The following is a 21,415-nucleotide window of genomic DNA, read 5'->3' on the forward strand; positions in this document are numbered from 1 at the left end:
GAAATTGGAACAGTACTTGAGTACATGTACTTGGTTACTTTCCACCACTGGTCGCTATACCGCAGTGGCAAAGATTGGGGCTCTAGTTTAGATCCGTGCTGTTTCTTCTTACCTGCTTCAAGGAGACGGATGGCGAGGCAGGGAATACCCCTGCTATAGCTGTGTGACCTCCCACCACGTACAGGCTGTTCTCCAGCTCCGCTGACCCGTGGCCAAACCTGACACACACAGAGAACAGCAGGGACATTATAACCAAGGGAAATGAATGGGAAACACCGATGAATATAAAAAATACTCTGTTACAAGTAAAAGGCCTGTGTACAAAATGTTACTTGAGTAAAAGTACAAAGTATTGGCATCAAAATACACTTTAAGTACCAAAAGTAAAAGTTTGAAAATGTTTGAAAATAGCAGATCTACAAGTTTACAATGTGTCGCTTCGACTTTCCAGTCTTTTTGTCTGGTCGACAGTCAAGGAACTGTGTCAGACTGGGACAGCATACTCCAGCACCGGGCGCACATAGCCTGTGTAGATCGAAACCAATTCAGGGTCTTGGACCCCAAATTTCTTCAGGCGACATAGGACGAAAAGCTTTCTATTGGCTGAGGTCAACATATAGTCCACCTGACTGTCCCATTTCAAATCAGCTTGGATGGTGACCCCCAGAACCTTTACTGTGTCACAGACTTCTAGTATGTTTTGGTCAATGGAAAGTGTTGGCAGGGCCGGTTTTTGTCTCATGAAAGTGACATGTACAACTTTGCATTTTCTTGGATTGAGTTTCATTTTGTGCTCGTTTACCCAGATGTCCAGACCATTCAGGGTCTGTTGGAGGGTGCAGGGTACCTTGGGCCTCCACAACTGGGCCATAGTCATATCATCCACATATTTCCAGTGGTTTATATATACCAACCACCAAACATGGTGGTTATATATAAGCATGGGGGCTCCCTTGGACCACTCCTCTATAGTACTACTGATGTCTCTTACCTGGCTATAAGCATGGGGGCTCCCTTGGACCACTCCTCTATAGTACTACTGATGTCTCTTACCTGGCTATAAGCATGGGGGCTCCCTTGGACCACTCCTCTATAGTACTACTGATGTCTCTTACCTGGCTATAAGCATGGGGGCTCCCTTGGACCACTCCTCTATAGTACTACTGATGTCTCTTACCTGGCTATAAGCATGGGGGCTCCCTTGGACCACTCCTCGTGGACCGTGTCGTAGATCCATACGTCTTTGGACACTCCGTTCTCCGAGCCTCGGCCCCCCGTCACGTAGACCTTACAGCCGATGGCACAGGCACTGAACTCCTTCCTGGGGCTGGGGAGGTCTGCCTTGGGGATGATCTCCTTGGCTTTATGATCCACCTTGCATTACAAACACTCAAGTTATAGGGGTGCAACAGTTCATTGAACTTAATCGATTATTTAAAAAACATATCGATAATATCTGTCTCTGTTGGGTGGAAATCTCATGTGTCCAAAACAGTTGTTTGTACTTTTCAAATTCAAAAATAGCAAAAATTAGCAGATATACAAGCTCGAAACGCTTGCGGATCTGCTACTTTAGAGTGACGCTGTAGTATGATCGAGTAGGGTGTTAATTTACGAAAAAACACAAAGTTAAAATATGGAGATAAGAGGTTTCTGCCTGACAGCAACAATATAATAAAATAATCAATAAATAATCAACGCCTATTAAAATAAGTGTTAAATAGCTCTATATTCTGATAGTACTCATTGCTATAGAGTGTGTGTTCAGTAACAGGACTGTTACTGTGTCTCTCCAGCTCTTTATAAAACAGAAAAGGCATTTTCAGGTCGGGATAGCAATTTTATCCAATCAGGATAGGGAACTCAGTCAGGATATAGGTTAAACAAGTGAAATTGGAAGTGATGACACAAAGAAATGAGCGGAACTGGAACACTATCAAAATTAAGCTGATAAATGGGTGCTCTCTCTCCTGATTGGCTGCAATTCTGTCTCCTACTGTACCTGAAAATGTAGGTTCTATTTATTAAAGAGCTGGAGAGACAACAAAAAATTTGTGTGTGTATTCACCTGGTATATCTTGTCACACATGAACGTCTGCCCCCCCAGTATGAGCAGGGTGTGTCCTGCCTTGCGAGGTCTGGCACAGGGACTGGTCACAACGCCATCGTTCTGGAGGATCTTCTTTTTACACTGCATGGCCTCCTCAACGATTAACCTGCAGAGGAGAGCACCGTTAAAACATGTTACCCAGTTTAACCCATTCAGACATGGAGAAGCATCTGTGTCATTTTTTGATTTGAGCTAAAAAGCATTATTTTACACTTTGGCTATTCAAAAATAGCAGATATACAAGCTTATAGCGCGGCACCGAGTGCCGCGCTATGAGCTTGTAGATCTGCTATTTTTGAGAAATCGTGAAAATGTGTGCAAATCTTTGAATATATATATTTAAAGCGAACATTTTTAACTCAAATCTTTGCTTCTGGGGGTCCCTGGAACAAAATACTTTGAGATGGGGGTCCGCAGCCAAATACATATAATTTTGGGGTCCTTGACATGAAAACGATTGAGAACCACTGACATAGCAACATAGGTTTTTTCAAAAAACTGTTAGAATTTAGAAGACATGTAGAATCGGCCTCAGGCCTTAATGGGTTAAAAACTAAACTTAGTCAAATGTACCCATCGGTCTCCCCTATGTGTGATAGATGTGGTATTGCAGAGGGTTCTCTGTCACATTTATTCTGGTAATAACCCATTTCTGGGGAGATATATTGAAAGTGATATTCAGCCAGATTTCTGTTTAGCAACATTTGGTTGGTCTGTGATGAGACGAGGGCCCTTCCCTCCCACACAAAACAGATGCTTAAGGCAGGTATGGTTGCTGCCAAAAAATGTATACTGTTGATTTAAACTGGAAGTCTCCAACTCCCCCATGTTTCAAAAGATGGCTCAACGAGATGCTCTCCATTGCTAAGTTGGAACAAATCCGTCATGACGGACAGAATACACAAGTTCCAAAAGATGTGGATGCCAATTTCATGGCTTCGACTCGACACACTACTACTTACATGTTCTAAACAAATGGAGATTAATATTATCCTTTTGAGTTGATCCTTTTAATATTTCAATTGATTGAGATGAATATTTTTTCTTTTTACATATTAGCTGCTTCTAATTTAATTAAGCCATTAAGACCTGGAAGGCATCTGTGTCACTTTAGATTTCTTTAGCTACTCAAACATAGCAGATATACAAGCTCATAGCGCAGCACCAAGTGCCGCGCTATGAGCTTGTAGATCTGCTATTTTTGAAAAATCTTGAAACAAATGTTTTGGATTTTTTTCAAAAAACTGTTAGGATTTAGAAAACATTTTTAAGAATGGCCTCGGTAAGGGCAGGGCCCTAAATTGGCCTCTGAGTGTAACTGAAGGTTATACACACTATTGTTAAGTGGTATAAAGCTATAATCCCACAGCATGTAGCTGGGTGCCCCTCCAGGCTCACAACTCTGCGGGCAGATTTCCATGTTTGCCAGCAAAGATCAAAAGGACCCTGGCCAGGTGGTATCTAGGTTACCTATTATGTCTACACACTCACACGACTGGCCTTGAGACGAGGTGATGAAAAATAGGCCACGCACGCACGCACACATTTTTACTTTAAGTAAAAGTATCAATACTGCAATGTTGAAACACTCTGTTACAAGTAAAAGTCCGGAATTCAAAATGTACTTGAGTAAAAGTACATAAAGTATCAAAAGTGTACTCATTATGCAGAATGTCCCATTTCACAAGTTTTTAAATTATAAAATGTATAAAAAAAATTAAAAAGCAAATCTACAAGCTTCTGAGCTTGTAGATCTGCCATTTTCAAATTGCCGAAATGTATATAGGGCTCAAGTGGTTAATGTATGTTTTGTAATAATAATCAAAATCTACAAGGTAACTAAAGTATTCAAATAATTGTAGTGGGAGTAAAAAGTACAATATTTGCCTCTGAGATGTAGTGGAGTAGAAGCAAAAGTACTGAAAATTGGAAATACTCCAGTAAAGTCAAAATGCCTGTAAAAATGTTACTTAAGTACTAGTACTTGAGTAGTGACTTTACACCATTGCTGGCCTTGAGATGAGGTGAACCAACAAGGATGAAATATAGGCCATGCTCAAAGACACACACATGCATGGAAACACACACGCGCGCGCGCACACACACACACACACACACACACACATACACACACAAAGTAGTCGTGTGTTTATGAATACTGATGGATGTCTGGCCTCAGGTCAGATTGTACTGGCACTGGGCACGCTACTGAAACGCACACACACACACACACACACACACACACACACACACACACACACACACACACACACACACACACACACACTCTTCACGGTACCTGCTCTTCCTGTCAGCCATGACCAGCTCTTCACAGGCCACGGCCTCCAGTAAACACTCAGAGGGCAGCAGTGCCAGCCTGATGCCACGCAGCAGGTCGGGCAGATGGTGGCGTCTGCCCTCCAAGTCGTAGCGGACCCAGCGCATCACAGAGTTGAACACGACCTGGTTTAAAAAACAAACTATTTATTAAACATTTATGTTTTATAGTTCAAATCGTTCTTTTAACATAATGTATGTTTAACATACAAACCTTATTAAAATAAAGTCTTAAAGGAGTAGTTCGCCCAAAAACTGACTTATTTTCTATCACTTACACACCCCATGAAGCCTTGGATTCATGGAGATTTGTTTGCTTTTGTCGCGTTCCTGAGCCAATAATTTGATGACCGGCGGAGACTCAAAGAGTCTCCAACTGAGCAACCACCCGGTCAACACATGATTGGCCCAGGAATGCGACAAAAACAAAAAGATCTCCATGAATTCAAGGCTTCATGGGGTGTGTAATTGATAGAAAATTAGTAATTTTTTGGGAAGGTATGGACAAAGGGAACAAGAAAGGAAGGTATGGGACAAAGGGAATAAGAAAGGAAGGTGGGGACAAAGGGAATAAGAAAGGAAGGTGGGGACCAAGGGAATAAGAAAGGAAGGTGGGGACCAAGGGAATAAGAAAGGAAGGTGGGGGAAAAGGGAATAAGAAAGGAAGGTATGGACAAAGGGAATAAGAAAGGAAGGTATGGACAAAGGGAATAAGAAAGGAAGGTATGGACAAAGGGAATAAGAAAGCAAGGTATGGACAAAGGGAATAAGAAAGCAAGGTATGGACAAAGGGAATAAGAAAGGAAGGTATGGACAAAGGGAATAAGAAAGGAAGGTAGGAGCAAAGGGAATAAGAAAGGAAGGTATGGACAAAGGGAATAAGAAAGGAAGGTATGGACAAAGGGAATAAGAAAGGAAGGTATGGACGAAGGCAGGTATGGTAAGAACGATAAGGTTCCTCACCTGCTCGTCTTCTATCTCCAGCTCATCACTGAGAACCAGTTCCAGCAGTTTGTCTTTAGAGAGACTGTAGAAATCCTCTGTTTCTCTAACCTGAGCGACATGTGGATTGTAGAGCATTTTAGACACCGAGACAACTTTAAACCCGCTATACAGGGCCGCTTCTCCCTACACGCACACTACGCAGGTTGCGTGGGGCCCCGCCTACCCGCCGATCAAAGGAGCCCCCTCTCCGCCCCCTCCCTTCAGCAGAAAATAATGTGCATTACTGCGTTCACATCAGCGCAGGCTGTGCAGCGCTGCTTGTCACCCTAAAACCGAAATAAAGTAACAAAAAAAATGTAACTTCATCCGCGGGAAACCCGAAAGAAATCGCGCGCGGGGGACACATGCACGCGTGCGCAGCGCGCGTGCATGTGTCCCGTATCATGCGTAGAGCCCCTGTTGAGTCTAAAGTGGCACTGCCGCTATACTTAGTAAAACAGATCTGAGTTGGCTCTGCACTTGCTGATACTTTAAAAGTATCTAACATGTTGAAAATAGCTACTTCAGTACTTAGCTACAGTACACCACTGGGGAGGATTGAAATCAGAAGACACTTACAATCACAATCACTATGGAGAGGCTAGTGCTAATATTTTGTATGTCTTTCTTAAGCCATTCTAGTCTTGGAATAATACTAGGTTAAAAGGGAGGGCCCCAGCAGCAGCAGCAGCAGCAGTAATCATGCCTCTCATTCTGGGTGCTGCTGGCACATGACTTAAGAAATCAAGCTCAATCTAATTACATTCTCTGCCTCTCTGCTTGTATGATGTCATCTTTGAGATTAGATATATTACAGATGCAATTAATTAAACACATTTCACTGAACTTCATGGGCAGGGAAAAGTGCAGCCCTCAGCAATTGAGTCAATCCAGTCCCCCCTTATTATTATTAAAAGTGGGAACGGTCTGTAAGGATATAAAAAATAAAAAAACTGAACCGTAAATTTCTCTTCAAAGTTGAGTTATGGTGTTATTTTTTGTATTTATTTACATCGCTTGCCTTTACTATGTCAGTAATGAAATTTAATACGCTGTGTCGGACAACGGCTGTGTATCTTTTCCGATTTTATGTTTGCAATGAAAATCAGACAGTGGTGTAAAGTAAGTAAGTACATTTATTCAAGTACTGCACGTAAGTACACTTTTGAGGAATTTTTAGAGTATTTCCAATTTTCAGTACTTTTACTTCTCTACTCCACTACATCTCAGAGGCAAATATTATACTTTTACTCCACTACAATTATTTGAAAACTTTAGATAGTTACTTTGTAGATTTTGATTATTATTACAAAACATGCATTACCCACTTAAGCCCTATATACATTTCGGCCATTTGAAAATAGCCGATCTACAAGCTCCCAATGCATCGCATTGTGAGCTTGTAGATCTGCTATTTTCAAAAGATTTTTTAAACATTTCATACATTTGAAAACTTGTGAAATAGGACATTCTGCATACTTTAAGTACATTTTCATACCAATACTTTTGTACTTTTACTCAAGTAAATTTTGAATTCCGTAATTTTACTTGTAACAAGAGTATTTCTACATTGCAGTATTGATACTTTTACTTTAGTAAAAACATGTGACTACTTTTTCCAGCACTGCTAAAATGTTTACCGTTTCATAGTGTACCAGACACATCCGCCACGACAGCTCGTAGAGCCTTTTACACTGATGGGCGTCTGACAGCTGCATCATTCCTAGACAGTTGGAGGAGTGGAGGTTCTTTTCCAGGAACTCGGCGGCGGCGTCTCGGATGTCGTGGAACTGCAACATGTCCCCCGCCTCCAGTAATGACTCGGCGTTCTCCTCGTTTATGATGACTCGGGAGGAATACGCAAAGTCCAGCAAGAGCTCCAACACCTGTGAGGGTGATTACAAGTGATTACAGTTAGATTGGTTAGCTATCAAAACATGATCCTGTATTAAAATTGGATTGGCAGTTGTCCAGAACGATATGCCCTTATATAGGCACATATAAAGAGCCGGTTTACCAGAAGCGTATATGGGCCTGCCATATATGGGCATATACCGATGACATCAGGGTAATCCATATATGAGCATAATAGGGGCGCAGGCAGACAGACAGACAGATACAGAGATCTCCATATATGGTCATAATAATGACACAGGCAGACAATGGGTACAACGGGTGCCACGGGTATTATTGGGGATGCATTCCGACTTGCGTGGTCCCCGAGTAGGTCGTGATCAAAGAAACATTTAGTGCATTTAAATGATGTGCATGCTAGCAGTCAATTCACCATCTGGAAGAATGTTATCAATGACTATCTAATTTGTACATCTGCAATTTTTGAAAGTCTTTGAAAAATATCGAAAATGTTGAATAATTTATATTTAGTTTTTACATAAATCTTCTCTTCTGGGGGGTCCCTGGCACAAACTCTTTTCCGATGGCGGTCCGCGGCCAACTACATGTCAGTTTGGGGGTCCTTGGCACAAACAAGTTTGAGAACTGCTGCTCTACACCTCAACTATAACAGGCAGTCCACGGTGCATCTCATGAGCATGTTGCAATACGAGGGAAAAATAGTGAAGTGGAGAACACAGGCAGTTAAAGCCTTTTTATTGCAGGTGCAGACTAACGCTTCGATTATTACATCTTCATCAGATGATGAGTGATGAAGCCGTAATAATTGAAATGTTAGTCTGCACTTGCAGTAAAAAGGCCTTAAAGGGCAAGACCACTTTGGTAGAGGTTTGAGTTGTGTAGTTACCTTGCCATGATGTAACTCCAAAGGTGGGCAAGAAATCAAAAAAAAAAAATTGCTCCATTGATTAGAAATTGATCATTCAAAATATGCTCCTTATTAACTTACATTGTACGGTAAAACAGCTCCCAAAGTCACTCTATTAGCACATAAACTAACAAACAAAGTCGATTCAGACAAAATAGAATATCACCAAACCCAGTACTGTTTTTTTTTATTTTTATAAAAATGTTAACTTCCTGTTGATTTTGCCATTTTCATTAGAATGTTCTAATCTGAATCAACTTTGTTTGTTTGTGTTCCTTTATGTGCTAAAAGAGTGACTTTGAGAGCTGTTTCAGCGTACAATGTAAGTCAATGAGGAGCATATTTTGAATTATCAATTTCTAATCAATGGAGCAATTATTTTTGATTTCTTGTCATTGTCTTGTCTTGTCTTGCCCTTTACCTCTATGTTATGGGAATAGGCTTTTCACACACATATACTGTATAATATGGCCTATGGGTAGTGATGTCATGATCCAAGCAATTTGGCCAAATTGTGTGGGGTGATGGGTTCTTCCTTGACCTACTGGGAGTGTGATGATGCAATGTGTTTCATGCTGATCAGTCTAGCAGTGCTGAACATCAGCTGTTCACAGACGGAGAGACAGACACGCACACATGCCGTCATGAGTCATTAAAGTTCAGGGGCGATAACATAATCTTTGGCCGTCCGGCCTGGCAGAGATAATGCTGGTTCATTTTAAAAGCCAAACATATAAAGTGCAAACAATGTTAAAACGGTGATGGGATATGAGAGCATAATAATAAATCAGTTTTGTTTTTCAGCGAAGTATTCCTGATGGTGGAGCAATGACAGAAATATTAGCTCGCTATTTACGTCAAACGTTTCAGAAACCTTTTAGACCTTTTAGCCATTTTTTTTACGATCGAAAGTTACTTTGCTAATATCATTGTTAGGATTGTTTCATAGAAAGCAGAGTGCATTCACCATTTCTAAAACCACAAAAATGACTCGCATCATGCATGAAAAGTAAGACTATTTAGTCTGTCAATAAAAACATTTCAGCAAAAGAGCTTCTTAACCGGATGGAGATGTTTATATGCCCACAGAGGAGGCTAATAGAGGAAATATTATGTTCTTAAGCATTAGGATAATGCTTTAGATTAATTATGCCACTATACAATCAATTGACATCATAAAAACACGGAGCCTCTCTCACTCTTATGTTTTTGTGACTGGGTGTATAATGTGAATGAATACTGCAATTTGAGAATTAAAATTATCAGATTCCCTGGCTGGCGGATAATTCTGTTGAAGCTATTTTCACTGTTGGTGTAAGTTGATTTTCAACTGAAATGACGTGAATTCAATGGCTTCCCTGGAAAAATGGTTGGGTGTCAAGTATACCGTGAGTCATAGCCAGTGCTTATTAACATGCAAGATTAAGAGAGGTTGACCGATATACTGACACAAGGATGTCGTCAAACTTTAAACTATCAATAAATTCATTGAATATCTGTCTGTCTGTCTGTGTGTGTATATATATGTGCGATTGTGCGGGCCTAACTCGCTAATTGACTTCAGACTTGGCATGGTGTGTTGCTGCTGGTCAGTGGTGACCCGCGGATGTGTTGTACCAAGTGGAACTCGGGTCAGACGAGTGGTTGCACAGAACCCGAAAATCCACAAATGTCTGTATATCTGTCGGCCTGTCTGCGTGTCAGTCTGTCTGTGTCCACAGACATCGGTTTCCCTGACTGGCAAAACCGGCTTCACGGCTCAGCCAAGCTTTGCGTCACGTTCGTGCCACTTTACCAGTTGTAGTTATATGATTTTTGTTATACCCATATATCGTTGCTGTCAGGCAGAAAAACCTCTTATCTCCATATTCTAACTTCCCCCCCCCCCCCCCCCCCCCCCCCGTAAATTAATGCCCTACTTATCGTTCATACTCATACTACAGCGTCACACAAAAGCATCAAAATTAGCAGATCTACAAGCTCAAAACGCGGCGCAAAGTGACGCGTTTCGACCTGGTAGATCTGCTAATTTTGCTAGTATTTTTTGGAATCCTGAAAAGTAACAGTTTTGGACATATGAGGTTTCCACCCGACAGGGACGATATGGAGATCCCTGTGCAGGCATCAATAAACTAGCCTCTGAATACTATAACAACAAGTACCACGGGTATTGCATAAGCACCAGATATGGCATCATGCATCATTAGGAGTAGTAGTTGTAGCATCATTACCTCAGGGTGGATGCTGTCTCTGAAGTTGACTTCGCTGTCCAGACTTTCCCTCAGTCCTCCGCTGAACATGGCTTCGAAATACCGGCTACATGCTGCTAGGACCGCCCTGGATCAAAGACAAAGACAAAGACAACTTTCAGTCAGTCAGTGTCCTAAAGCATTGGTTCCCAACCCTTTTCATGCCAAGGACCCCTAAATTGATATACATTTGGCCGCGGACCCCCGTTTGAAAATGTTTTGTGCCAGGGACCCCCAGAAGCAAAGATATCAGTACATTTTCGCTTTAAAAAATATAAATATTCAAAGATATGCACACTTTTTCAAGATTTTTCAAAAATAGCAGATCTACAAGCTCATAGCGCGGCACTCGGTGCCGCGCTATGAGCTTGTAGATCTGCTATTTTTGAATAGCCAAAGCTAAGTGGTTAAAAATGATTGTGACGCTATGTTAACAAATTTTGCTGGGGACCCCCTGGTACTCCCTCAAGGACCACTGGTGGTCCCCGGACCACTGGTTGAAAACCACTTTCCTAAAGCATTGGTTCTCAACCTGTGGGTCGGGACCCCCCCACAATAATCAATATCTTTGAACTAGGGACCCCCCACCCCGACAAGCACTTGGGACGTAGGAGTTGAGCCATTACATTTAGTCTGACTCGGTTCCACAGATAAATATTGTGAAAATAGCAGATCTACAAGCTCACAACTTGTGAGCTTGTAGATTTTAGGATTATGTTAATCACACAACATTATTTATTTCTCGGCACACATTAAAATCTCACGGTAAAAAACATTGGAATTCTGGTGACAGACCTCAAGAGAAAATGTTATCTTAAAGAACTAATCTCTCATAAATCTGAAATGTCAACTCCTGATTAGAAACACCTGGTAAAAGCTGGCTGCTCTCCTTGCCAAACTGCCCGCACCACCTTGCCTGCCTGAGTAGTTGGCAGATGGCACTAACTGCATAAAAAGGCCTTAATGCAGCTTTTGGAGTGCTGCGTTGTCCCTGCTCTGACCTGCTTGTATATAAAGTAGCCCTCCCAAAAAGTGATGCAAGGATGAAAAATTCATTGTTAACCCATTCAATCCAGGAAAGCGTGTCATTCTGAAAGTGGGGTCCGGGACACCGGGGGGTTCCAGGGGGTCCCCAGCAAAAGTAGTTAATATAGCATCACAATCATTTTAACCACTTTAACCATATTTTATACTTCGGCTATTAAAAAATAGCAGATATACAAGTTCATTATGAGCTTGTAGATCTGCTATTGTTGAAATATCGTGAAAATGTGTGCAAATCTTTGAATACGGTACAGCCTATATATTTTTGTTAATCGAACACTTTTAACTCAAATCTTTGCTTCTGGGGGTCCCTGTAACAAAATATTTTGAGATGGAGGTACGCGGCCAAATACATATAATTTTGGGGGTCCTTCACATGAATGAGTTTGAGCACCACTGAGAAAACTGTTAGAGTTTAGAAGATATAATGGGTCATAATTGGTTAATTCATGGATAGCATTACGTACCAGCTAAACTTAAGAGCCCCGTGCTAGCGATTTAATTTCAGTTTGAGTTTTAAATGGTATCAAAACTACAGCTATCCACCACCAATAGACATATTTTACACATTGAGTGCCAGGGTTTTATTAAAAAAGTGTACGTTGAGTGCCTGGACTTTTAACCATTTTTGAACCTTTTTCAAGTAGTCACAAAATATTTTCAGTGATCACAGTCCTCACGGTGATCCCCTCATTACACACATAGAGGTCTCGTACAATCGGGGGGAAAAAAAATTAAAACATTCGGTAATCCGTTCCATAGTTGCAGCCAGTTGAAAATAGTCAAAAATACATAGTAAAAAAGAAAAGTACACAGGAGCCGAGATACAGGCTTTTGAAGTCATAAGTTAACCAGGAAGTGGATTGGAGTCTAAATCTTAGAGAAATGATATCTCCTGGTGCTGTTAAGGGAAAAAAAAAAAAAAGAAAAAAAAATGTTTTTCTTTTTTTTTTCTCCAAAAACGGTCATAACCGTTTTTGGCACTCCTTATTTGGATTATGAAAAACGGTCTGGACCGTTTTTGGCACTCAATGTGTTAAACTGAACTCAGTTGAAAGCGTCTTGTTCTCTTGTCTTACCTGTGACACGGGAAGGAGCGCTCCCCGGCCCACAGCGTGACGTCGGTGAACATGCACTGTTTCCGCAGCGTGTTCAGGTGTGTCAGGACGCTGTCGGGGTGCGAGGGCTTGTGGAACAGGGAGATGTTCATAGAACCGGTGCTGGTGCGCGACTTGCGGTTCTCGTGCACGCTCACCGACATGGCAGCTTCGTTTGGCACCTCCAGGGAATCACTCGGACTGATCTCACCCACTAGAGGAGGAGGAGGGAGAAGAAAAAGAAAATACAAATTGTTTTTTGGCAAATATAGGGAGTTGCAGTGGCGTGCACAGACATTTTGAGGGGCAGGTGCTCAAGTAAATTTACTTTTTTTTTGTTTACTTGGTCTGCTCTTTTTTCCCTCTACACCTATACCTCTTTGCCAAAAATAACGCGCTGCGAGGCGTTGTGAGCTTGTAGATCTGCTATTTTTGGCTAAAGTTCTCCTCAGAAAAGGGATGCTAGGTTTCGAGTGGTTATGGTAAAAAGAAAAATCATATCACATAAAGATTTGGCGGACCCCCTGTAGTAACTCTGAGGACCCCCTAGGGGTCCCGACCCCCTGTTGAAGACCCCTGCTGTAAACTGGAAAAAAATATATATTTTTTTCTTTTTTTCAAAAGGGCACTTCTGGTCAAGAGGGCAAAGGGCAGGTGCTCTAGCACCACCTAGAGCCTATCTGTGCACGTCCCTGGGGAGTTGTAGTTTAGTAGGACATTTCTCAACTTCTTCTAAAACTACCCTGCTAAAGACTCCCACTCGAAACCACAATGCTGCAGTGCTGTAAATGATAGAGTTGGGATTCCTTGCCATTTTGTGTTGAAGGGATGCCGTGTCATTTAGCTAAGTATTTTAACAGCAACACTTCCTAATCCAAGTAATTATTTCCAAATGCAGTGCAAAAATGAAAAGTAAGCTGTGTGGCCAAATACATATTTGGTCATTGCAAAGTTGATTGGTACGGTATTGATTGGTTGATTTACTTTATTAGTCAGAAATGCAAACAGCAGGTGGTACAGTAAGACATTAAAGATAAAAAGAAGGGCCAGTGGTGCAGTCGGTAGTGCTGTCGCCTCACAGCTAGAAGGTCCTGGGTTTGATTCCCGCCGGAGACGCTGTGGGTGCTATAGGGGCATGTTCTCTCCTCTGCGTCATCAGTGCCCATACCCGAGGTGGGGTTGGCGAAAGGGCCTTTCTGTGTGGAGTTTGCATGTTCTCCTAGGGTAGATAATCTCACAAAAAAACATGCAGTATCCTCTATACTGCCTCCCCCTGGTCAGCCGGAGCGCCTGATGGAGGGGAAAGGAACTGGTTGGAATACCGTGTTCCTTCCACGCGCTGCGTCCCACCGGGGAAACTCCCCCCTGCCAGGTGATAAGAAGCGGCCTGCTAACTCCTCATGCACTGAAGGAAGCAAGCTCAGCTCGGGGCTCTCCCTAGGCGGGCAGAGGGAGAGTAGCGCCCAGGAGTGGGATGAATTTTTTATTTTTTTTTAAAGCTAAAAGGATAACACAAAAAAGTCCTGGGTTCTTGTTTCCATTGTGGTCCTATAGTATCTGGTAGTTAGAAACAATATAATCAGATGGTATCTAAGGACACTGGCACCTGTCTTCAGACTATAACCTCCCCCTTCACCAGCATCCCTTCCAAAGACATTACGAAGAAGAAAACCATCACAGCAACAACACACAAAGCCAGGGATTGAGACTAAATGCCTGCCTTGTTTCTCTCCTCAGAATAGTGAGACTCATGAGACGTTATCGTCTGTAGTTGGAAAACCGAACAGAGAAAAGATCAAAGAGGTGCCCGGAGAAGCAGCTTCAACACTCTCACTCTGTTCTTTAATATCAAGCCCCAGTCTCTCATCTCTTCCAGCTCTTCAGCTCTCTCTGGCTCTTCTCTCCTCCTTTCATCTCAAGCCTCAGTCTCCCTCCTCTCCTCCGGCGTCTTTCCATATCGTCTCTGTCGGGCGGGAAACCTCATTATGTCCAAAACTGTTACTTTTTCAGGATTAACCCATTGAGACCTGAAGCCAATTCTACATGTCTCCTAAATCTCAACAGTTTTCTGAAAAACGTATGTTTCTATATCGGTGGTGCTCACTCTTTTTCATGTCAAGGACCCCCAGAATTATATGTATTTGGCCGCGGACTCCCATCAAAATATGTTGTTCCAGGGACCCCCCAGAAGCAAAGATTTGAGTTAAAAATGTTCGCTTTAAAAATATATATATTCAAAGATTTGCACACATTTTCACAAATTTTCAAAAATAGCAGATCTACGAGCTTGTATATCTGCTATTTTTGAATAGCCCAAAGTGTAAAATAATGCTTTTTAGCTCAAGTCTAAAAATGACACAGTTCCAGGTCTTAATGGGTTAAAATAGGAAGAATAGCAGATCGACAAGCTCAAAACGTGTCGCTTCGCGCCCCGTTCCTGCCCTTGTAGATCTGCTATTTTTGATACTTTTGTGTGACGCTGTAGTATGATCGTTAGTAGGGCCTTAATTTACGGGAAACAACAGAAAAAGTTAAGATTATGGAGATAAGAGGTTAATGCCCGACAGCAACGATATCTTTTTCTTGTCATCTTTTATCTTCCACCTCCTCCTCCGCTCATTTTCATCTCTCTCTAGACTAGTAACACTTTCTCCCTGGTTTCTTTACTTTGTTATCCCTCTCCTATTTGTGTTTTATTTTCCATCTTCTAATCGTGTTTTCCCCCCCAGAGCTGTAACCTGGTAACTTGGCATGTTTTCCTGCCATAATCTCTCCTTCTTATCTCCCTCTGAGATCAGAATAGCTGCTGGTCACGTTAGGACACATTATACAGGACTGAGCTAACCATGAATTATTAATCAGAGAGAAGCCTGGAACACATCGAAATAGGATAAAATGGCACAACTTATTTTGGTGGACACTACAGATGCCAAGTTCTAACTTAGAAGATCATGGTTTGAGTATGATGGTTGATACAAGATAGCCTAAATCAATAACAAACTGTAATGACTGGTAACTGGACCGTTCACCCCAAAACACACTCACCTCCATTTTTTTTCACAGACCACTTGCCCCCAGCGGTTCTCGTATTCTTGTATTTGTTTTACTGGGGTTTGGTTAGGAATACGTTTAGGGTTAGGTATAGTTTTACTGAGGTTACGTTGTTGGAATAAGGTTAGGTTTAGGTATAGTTTTACTGAGGTTATGTTGTTGGAATAAGGTTAGGTTTAGGCCTAGTTTTACTGAGGTTACGTTTAGGAATACCTAGTGGCGACCGTTCTGAGGTCGCCGGATTTGACCCGGGGCAAGCGTGTTTTGGGGCGAGCGTTCTTGTATTCTATTGACTTGACTAAGTTTGGGCTCACTGGACAAGATTATTACTTTACACCATTATTTGTGTGCGTGTGGCTTTCATCCAGATTGTTTCTTTTTCAATCATACTAAAAAAAGAAATGTTAGCAGCAACCAGAATGTGTGTGGGTGGGCGGGTACGTAACTTTTCTTAACCGATGCAAAGAGCTTTCATCTGACAGCAATGGTTCACATTTCATTTATGTATTCCGTCGTTCTGCCAAACAGCTTTCAGCGGTTTGGGGGTCATTCAAATTGTGATTCCATGACCATCAGTTCATCCCGTTGCATTGCCACAGCATGTTACACAGCTCTAAAACTGTTCAGATTTCCACATTGTTTTATGACAGACAAACACGAGTTTGTGTCTTTTGTGTGTGTGTGTGTGTGTGTGTGTGTGTGTGTGTGTGTGTGTGTGTGTGTGTGTGTGGCAAAGATCACTTTATGGTGGCTCACCGCTGCTGCTAAATGAATATGAATATTTGCTTTCAATTCCGAGGACTGTTAGACAGCTCATATCATATTCCTTCATAATATATTCATTTGTTTTGCCACAGAGCTGTCATTCTCGAGGCGTGTCAGGCCATTAGAGAACACCAATAGATACTCCACAACATCCCATTCATTACACAGATTATTGGATTAGGTCAATGGTGTGGGACAACCGAGTGGCATATAATGTTTGGCTACTGGCTCGAGTACATTTACTCAAGTACTGCAATTAAGACGATGATCTTACTTTATTGTCCATACATGTCTGTCTTTGGTTTGTAGTAGAACAAAAAAAATAATTGTATTATTATTCTACATGAATATCCTAAAATCGCCTGTTCACAATTATTGGTACCCTTTCGGAGTTGTAATATGTATAGTGTGATACATTAAGTAGACAATTGGGTTTAAAGTAGGGTATGACAGGTGTTTTCAATCTTATAATCACTCATCATGCACCCAGTTTAAAGTGGGGAAATGACTCACTTTGTTTTTTTGTGCCACTGTGAATCACACTGAAGGAAAACCAGAGAGTGGCCTGAAGAGATCAGGAAAAAAGGTACTAGCCTGGCATGGTCAATGTAAGGTAACAAGACTATCTCCAAAGACCTTGATGTTCTTGTGTCCACTGCCAGTATTAAGAAGTTTAAGGCCCATGGGACTGTAGCCAACCTCGCTGGACATGACTGCAAGAGGAAAGTTGGCTTGTTTGAATGGTTGTAAAGAACCAAGAAAAACTGCAAAACACATTTAAACTCTGTGTTTCCCACACATGCATGGGCTAGACTCCCAGGTATATTTACAGCTGCTAACCGTATATATTTGGAGACCCATCTGGGTCATTATCCAAGGAATATCCAGATTGATTTATTTGAAAACAATGATCCAAATCCTTGGATCATGAGTCATGACGCAGTGTCAGTACTGCTGTATGGCAGTGGTTCTCAACCTGTGGGTCGTGACCCCCTGAGGGGTCTCCAGATGACAGTGAAGTGGCAATTTAAGACCTTTTTAATACCTAACCAAACTATACTATAAAAACTGGTGAAACATTGGCCAAATTGTCAAATAATATTAGAAAGAGGCAAAAACTGTGAAAATAGCCGATCTACAAGCATGTAGATCTGCTATTTTCACAAATGTATCTGTGGAACCGTGTCAAACTAAATGTAATGCCTCAACTCTTAGTTCCAATTGCTATGTCAGGGTGGTGGGGGGGTCCCTATTTCAAATATGATTATTTTGGGGGGTCTCTGTCTAATAAGGTAGAGAACCACTGCAGTGTATGCATGGGGCCGAGACATAGACACTCACAGCACAACAGGAAAGGGCCCTGGATGGAGTCAGTCAACACATGAATGCTACAAATAGGTGCCGAATATATACGTGTCAAACGGTGCCACATCAGAAACGTGGACCTCTACGGGGACCTACTGTACCACGTGTCAACGTCAGAGAGAGAGAGAATGATGAGGCTGGCTGGGCACTGCGCCAGGCACCCGGAACTGGTGGCATTGAACTGACAATGTGGGAGCCAGCCCAGGGCACAGCCAGGAAAGGAAAGAGGCGCACCACCTATACGTAGATCAGGGGTCTTCAACGTTTTTTCAGGCCAAGGACCCCCTAGCTGAGAGAGTGATGAATCAGGGACCCCCCACTAAATATTGTATAAAACTGTATTGCAGATTACATGGATTTCATAGATGGTTGGATTCATGTTAAGGTGTATTTTCAGACAGTCAAACTTTTAAACCCTTAATATTTAGTCGACTTGACCGTTGGCTCTGTACTTGGTCTGCTCTATTTTCCCGCTACACCGACTCTCCGAAAATAGCCGATCTACAAGCTCACAACGCCTCGCGCTGCGAGGCGTTGTGAGCTTGTAGATCGGCTATTTTCGGCTAATGTTCCACATCATCACACAAAGATTTGCCGGCCCCCCTGTAGTAACTCTGGGGACCCCCTGTTGAAGACCCCAGCTGTAGATGCACTGCGTGTGACAGCGGAGCCATGCATTGCAGAGCTCAAGACAGGCACGTGCACAGATAGACTCTAGGTGGTGCTAGAGCACCTGCCCTTTGCCCTCTGAACCAGAAGTGCCCTTTTGAAAAAAAAGAAAGAAAAAAACTTTATTTTTTTAGTTTACACATCTGCATCAGACAGCATATGGCTATTGAAACAAATACATATGCAATTACGACGTGCAAGATGTGCCTGTAATACATATCACACTACTAGGGCAGCCGGTGGTTCGGCTCGCCGCACAAGGTGCCCTTTTTTTTTTACTTGAGCACCTGTCCCTCAAAATGTCTGTGCACGCCACTGGCCCAAGACACTGATTGACGCCAGATGGGAGATTGTGGAAGGCGGCGATTCAGGAGTCCCGAGTTGGTGTTGTTGGCTAGACCGCAATCTCACATTAGAAAAATCGTGGGTGGTGTGTCCTCCTTCCTACTGGGAGTATGCATGAAAAGTCTGACACCTGAACGGTCCAGGAGATTAGTTATGCAATAGATCAGTGGTTCTCAACCAGTGGTCCGGGGACCACCACAGTGGTCCTTGAAGGGATTCCAGGGGGTCCCCAGCTAAATGATGGACAGTTGGTAACCAAATGGACCCTTATTAGATCTTTAACTCTTGAGCGCGTAAAATTTTACCAAATGGACCCGTAATTCATTTTACGCTCTCTAGATTTAAATTATTGTTAAACATCTGCATTACTTAATTAAGTCATTGTTATTTTGATCAACGTTTGCCTGTTATATCTCCTATGGTACCAACATCAATACAGCATGGAATTGTGGACAAAATCTTATCCAACGACAACAAAATATTGTATAATTGTATAATAAGTTTTGGGTCTGAGAGTCTACGTCTCATCAAATGGTGGTCCGTGGCTCAAATGCTGAATAAATAATGGACCTTGATGACACAAACACACAAACGGGGGCGACAACATTATCTCCGCCGTCCTGGCCTTCCCGCCCTGGCGTAGATAATTACAACATTACAGTAAACAGTGAGACGAAATGCAGAGCCCAAAGTAGATTCATGTTTCTCTCAGTGTTTTTCTCACTGAAGCTGCTGGCACAAGTAGTGAGACTGAGAGTGCTGACTTGAGGGAAAGGAAATGGATCTTAAGTGTTTATTTCAACACTAAATGACAGATTTAATTTGCATCTAATTTATGTATTGTAGGGTAAGACCAAATGAGGACTTCAACAACTTCAGATATTTACATACTAGGCCATGTCTAGACAACAATATCGGTTTCTTTAATTATATGGAAATGGGTTAAAATCTGAAACGTTTCCGAAAAAGGCAACTGTAAAGCCAGGTAGCATCGCAGACATCACAGTACATTATATTCATAATTATCGCCTTTCTACTGTTAAATATGAAATGAAATGCAAATTGATGATTTGTGTCCCTAGTATATTTTGATGCAATTACTTTTGTACTTTTACACAAGTACATTTTGATTACCGGACTTTTACTTGTAACAGTATTTCTACATTGCAGTATTGATACTTTTACTTAAAAATTGACTACTTTTTCCACCACTGCACACTCCCACAAGAAAGTGTGTGAGATGATGAGTGCGTTGTTGTTATACATACGCCTCTTTTAATGAATGGATGAACATTTGTATGTACTGTGTGCCGCGGGACACAAACAAACCACTACAAAGAGATCAGAAGAAACCCCCGTTTCAGCAGCTTCACTGGTGTGTGCATGCGTGTGCGTGCGCGTGCGCGTGTGTGTGCGCGTGTGTGTGTGTGTGTGGGTGGAGAGAGAGGGGGTGACATGTCTGTCTGGATGTGCTGACATGCAGTTTTGGGGCCATGGCCAGTGTTGCCATGTCTGCTTATTATAAGCTACGTAGGGCATGTTTTTCTGTAAAGTTGCTTGTAAATATGGGGGGTTGCGTTTTTTTGGGATTGTTTCTAAAGTGTAGTTGCTTTTTTGGGCTTGTTACCTAATGTCGTTTAAACCTGTGGTTCTTAAACATTTTCCTGTGAAGGACCCCGCCACCCCCACCTGAAAATATTTTGTGCCAGGGAGTTGGACCAGATTTGTATGGTTAAAATGTTAAAAAACTTTTTTTTTAAATGAAAAATGAAAAAGCAGATCTACAAGCTCACAATGCGGCGCATCGTGACACGTTGTGAGCTTGTAGATCGGCCAACATACATAGGTTTGAAGTGCTCATGTGGCCTAGTTGCTTCTTTTGGGCCTGTTTCCATAGACCTGACCTGGTTGCTTATATCTCTTGCAAAATCTGGCAACGGTGGCCATGGCTGCTCGGGGTCAGCTGGGTGGGTGGGTGTGTGTGTGTGTGTCAGCTTGGTGTGTGTGTGTGTAGGTTTCACAGATCACAATGCAGGCTTGACAGGAACCACAATGTTGGGGGCGGGGTGGGACAAAAGCACACACACACACACACACACACACACACACACACACACACACACTAGGGATGGGACGATAATCGTTGTCGTTTATCGTGATTTAAAAAAACGCTCACAATAATCGTATTGCAGAGATTGTAATTAATGGTGAAATTGTCCTCCGTCATACACTAGGATGAATTGGCTTTTGTTGAACTGCAAATTTAGCACCATTTAAAAAACGTCTATACTTGACAAAACTGACCTAGAGTGCATTTTGGGGTGCTCTTATTTCACTCTACACAAATTGATTCGCCAAAAATAGCAGATCTACAAGCTCACAACACGTTGCAACATAACGCGTTGTGAGCTTGTATATCTGCTATTTTTGGCGAACGTTCCCCCCAGAATAAAAGGGATACTGGGCGGTTCAAGTGTTTAACAAAAGTGGCATTTTAAGCATGTTTTGATTATCGTCAATCACAATCATTTTTGCCACAACAATCGTGACGTGTAATTTTCATATCGTCCCATCCATAACACATGCACACACACACACACACACACACACACACGCA

General features: G+C 42.1%; 1 protein-coding gene across 2 annotated transcripts in view; it reads right to left on the bottom strand.

Annotated features, from left to right (window-relative positions):
• enc2 (ectodermal-neural cortex 2) overlaps positions 1-21,415 on the bottom strand; it is a 71,282-nt gene that overhangs the window by 33,905 nt on the left and 15,962 nt on the right. For both annotated transcript variants that reach the window (XM_084060965.1, XM_084060966.1), the window contains 8 exons: positions 12,586-12,817; positions 10,445-10,550; positions 7,072-7,317; positions 5,411-5,500; positions 4,410-4,573; positions 2,069-2,216; positions 1,178-1,374; positions 113-218 (listed from right to left, as the gene is read on the bottom strand). In XM_084060965.1, the coding sequence (XP_083917091.1) occupies positions 113-218; positions 1,178-1,374; positions 2,069-2,216; positions 4,410-4,573; positions 5,411-5,500; positions 7,072-7,317; positions 10,445-10,550; positions 12,586-12,817 (1,289 nt within the window). The remainder of the gene's footprint in view (positions 1-112; positions 219-1,177; positions 1,375-2,068; positions 2,217-4,409; positions 4,574-5,410; positions 5,501-7,071; positions 7,318-10,444; positions 10,551-12,585; positions 12,818-21,415) is intronic.

The sequence above is a fragment of the Gymnoscopelus microlampas genome (genome assembly GCF_963454915.1).
Source record: "Gymnoscopelus microlampas genome assembly, chromosome: 6".
Taxonomy (NCBI): Eukaryota; Metazoa; Chordata; class Actinopteri; order Myctophiformes; family Myctophidae; genus Gymnoscopelus; species Gymnoscopelus microlampas.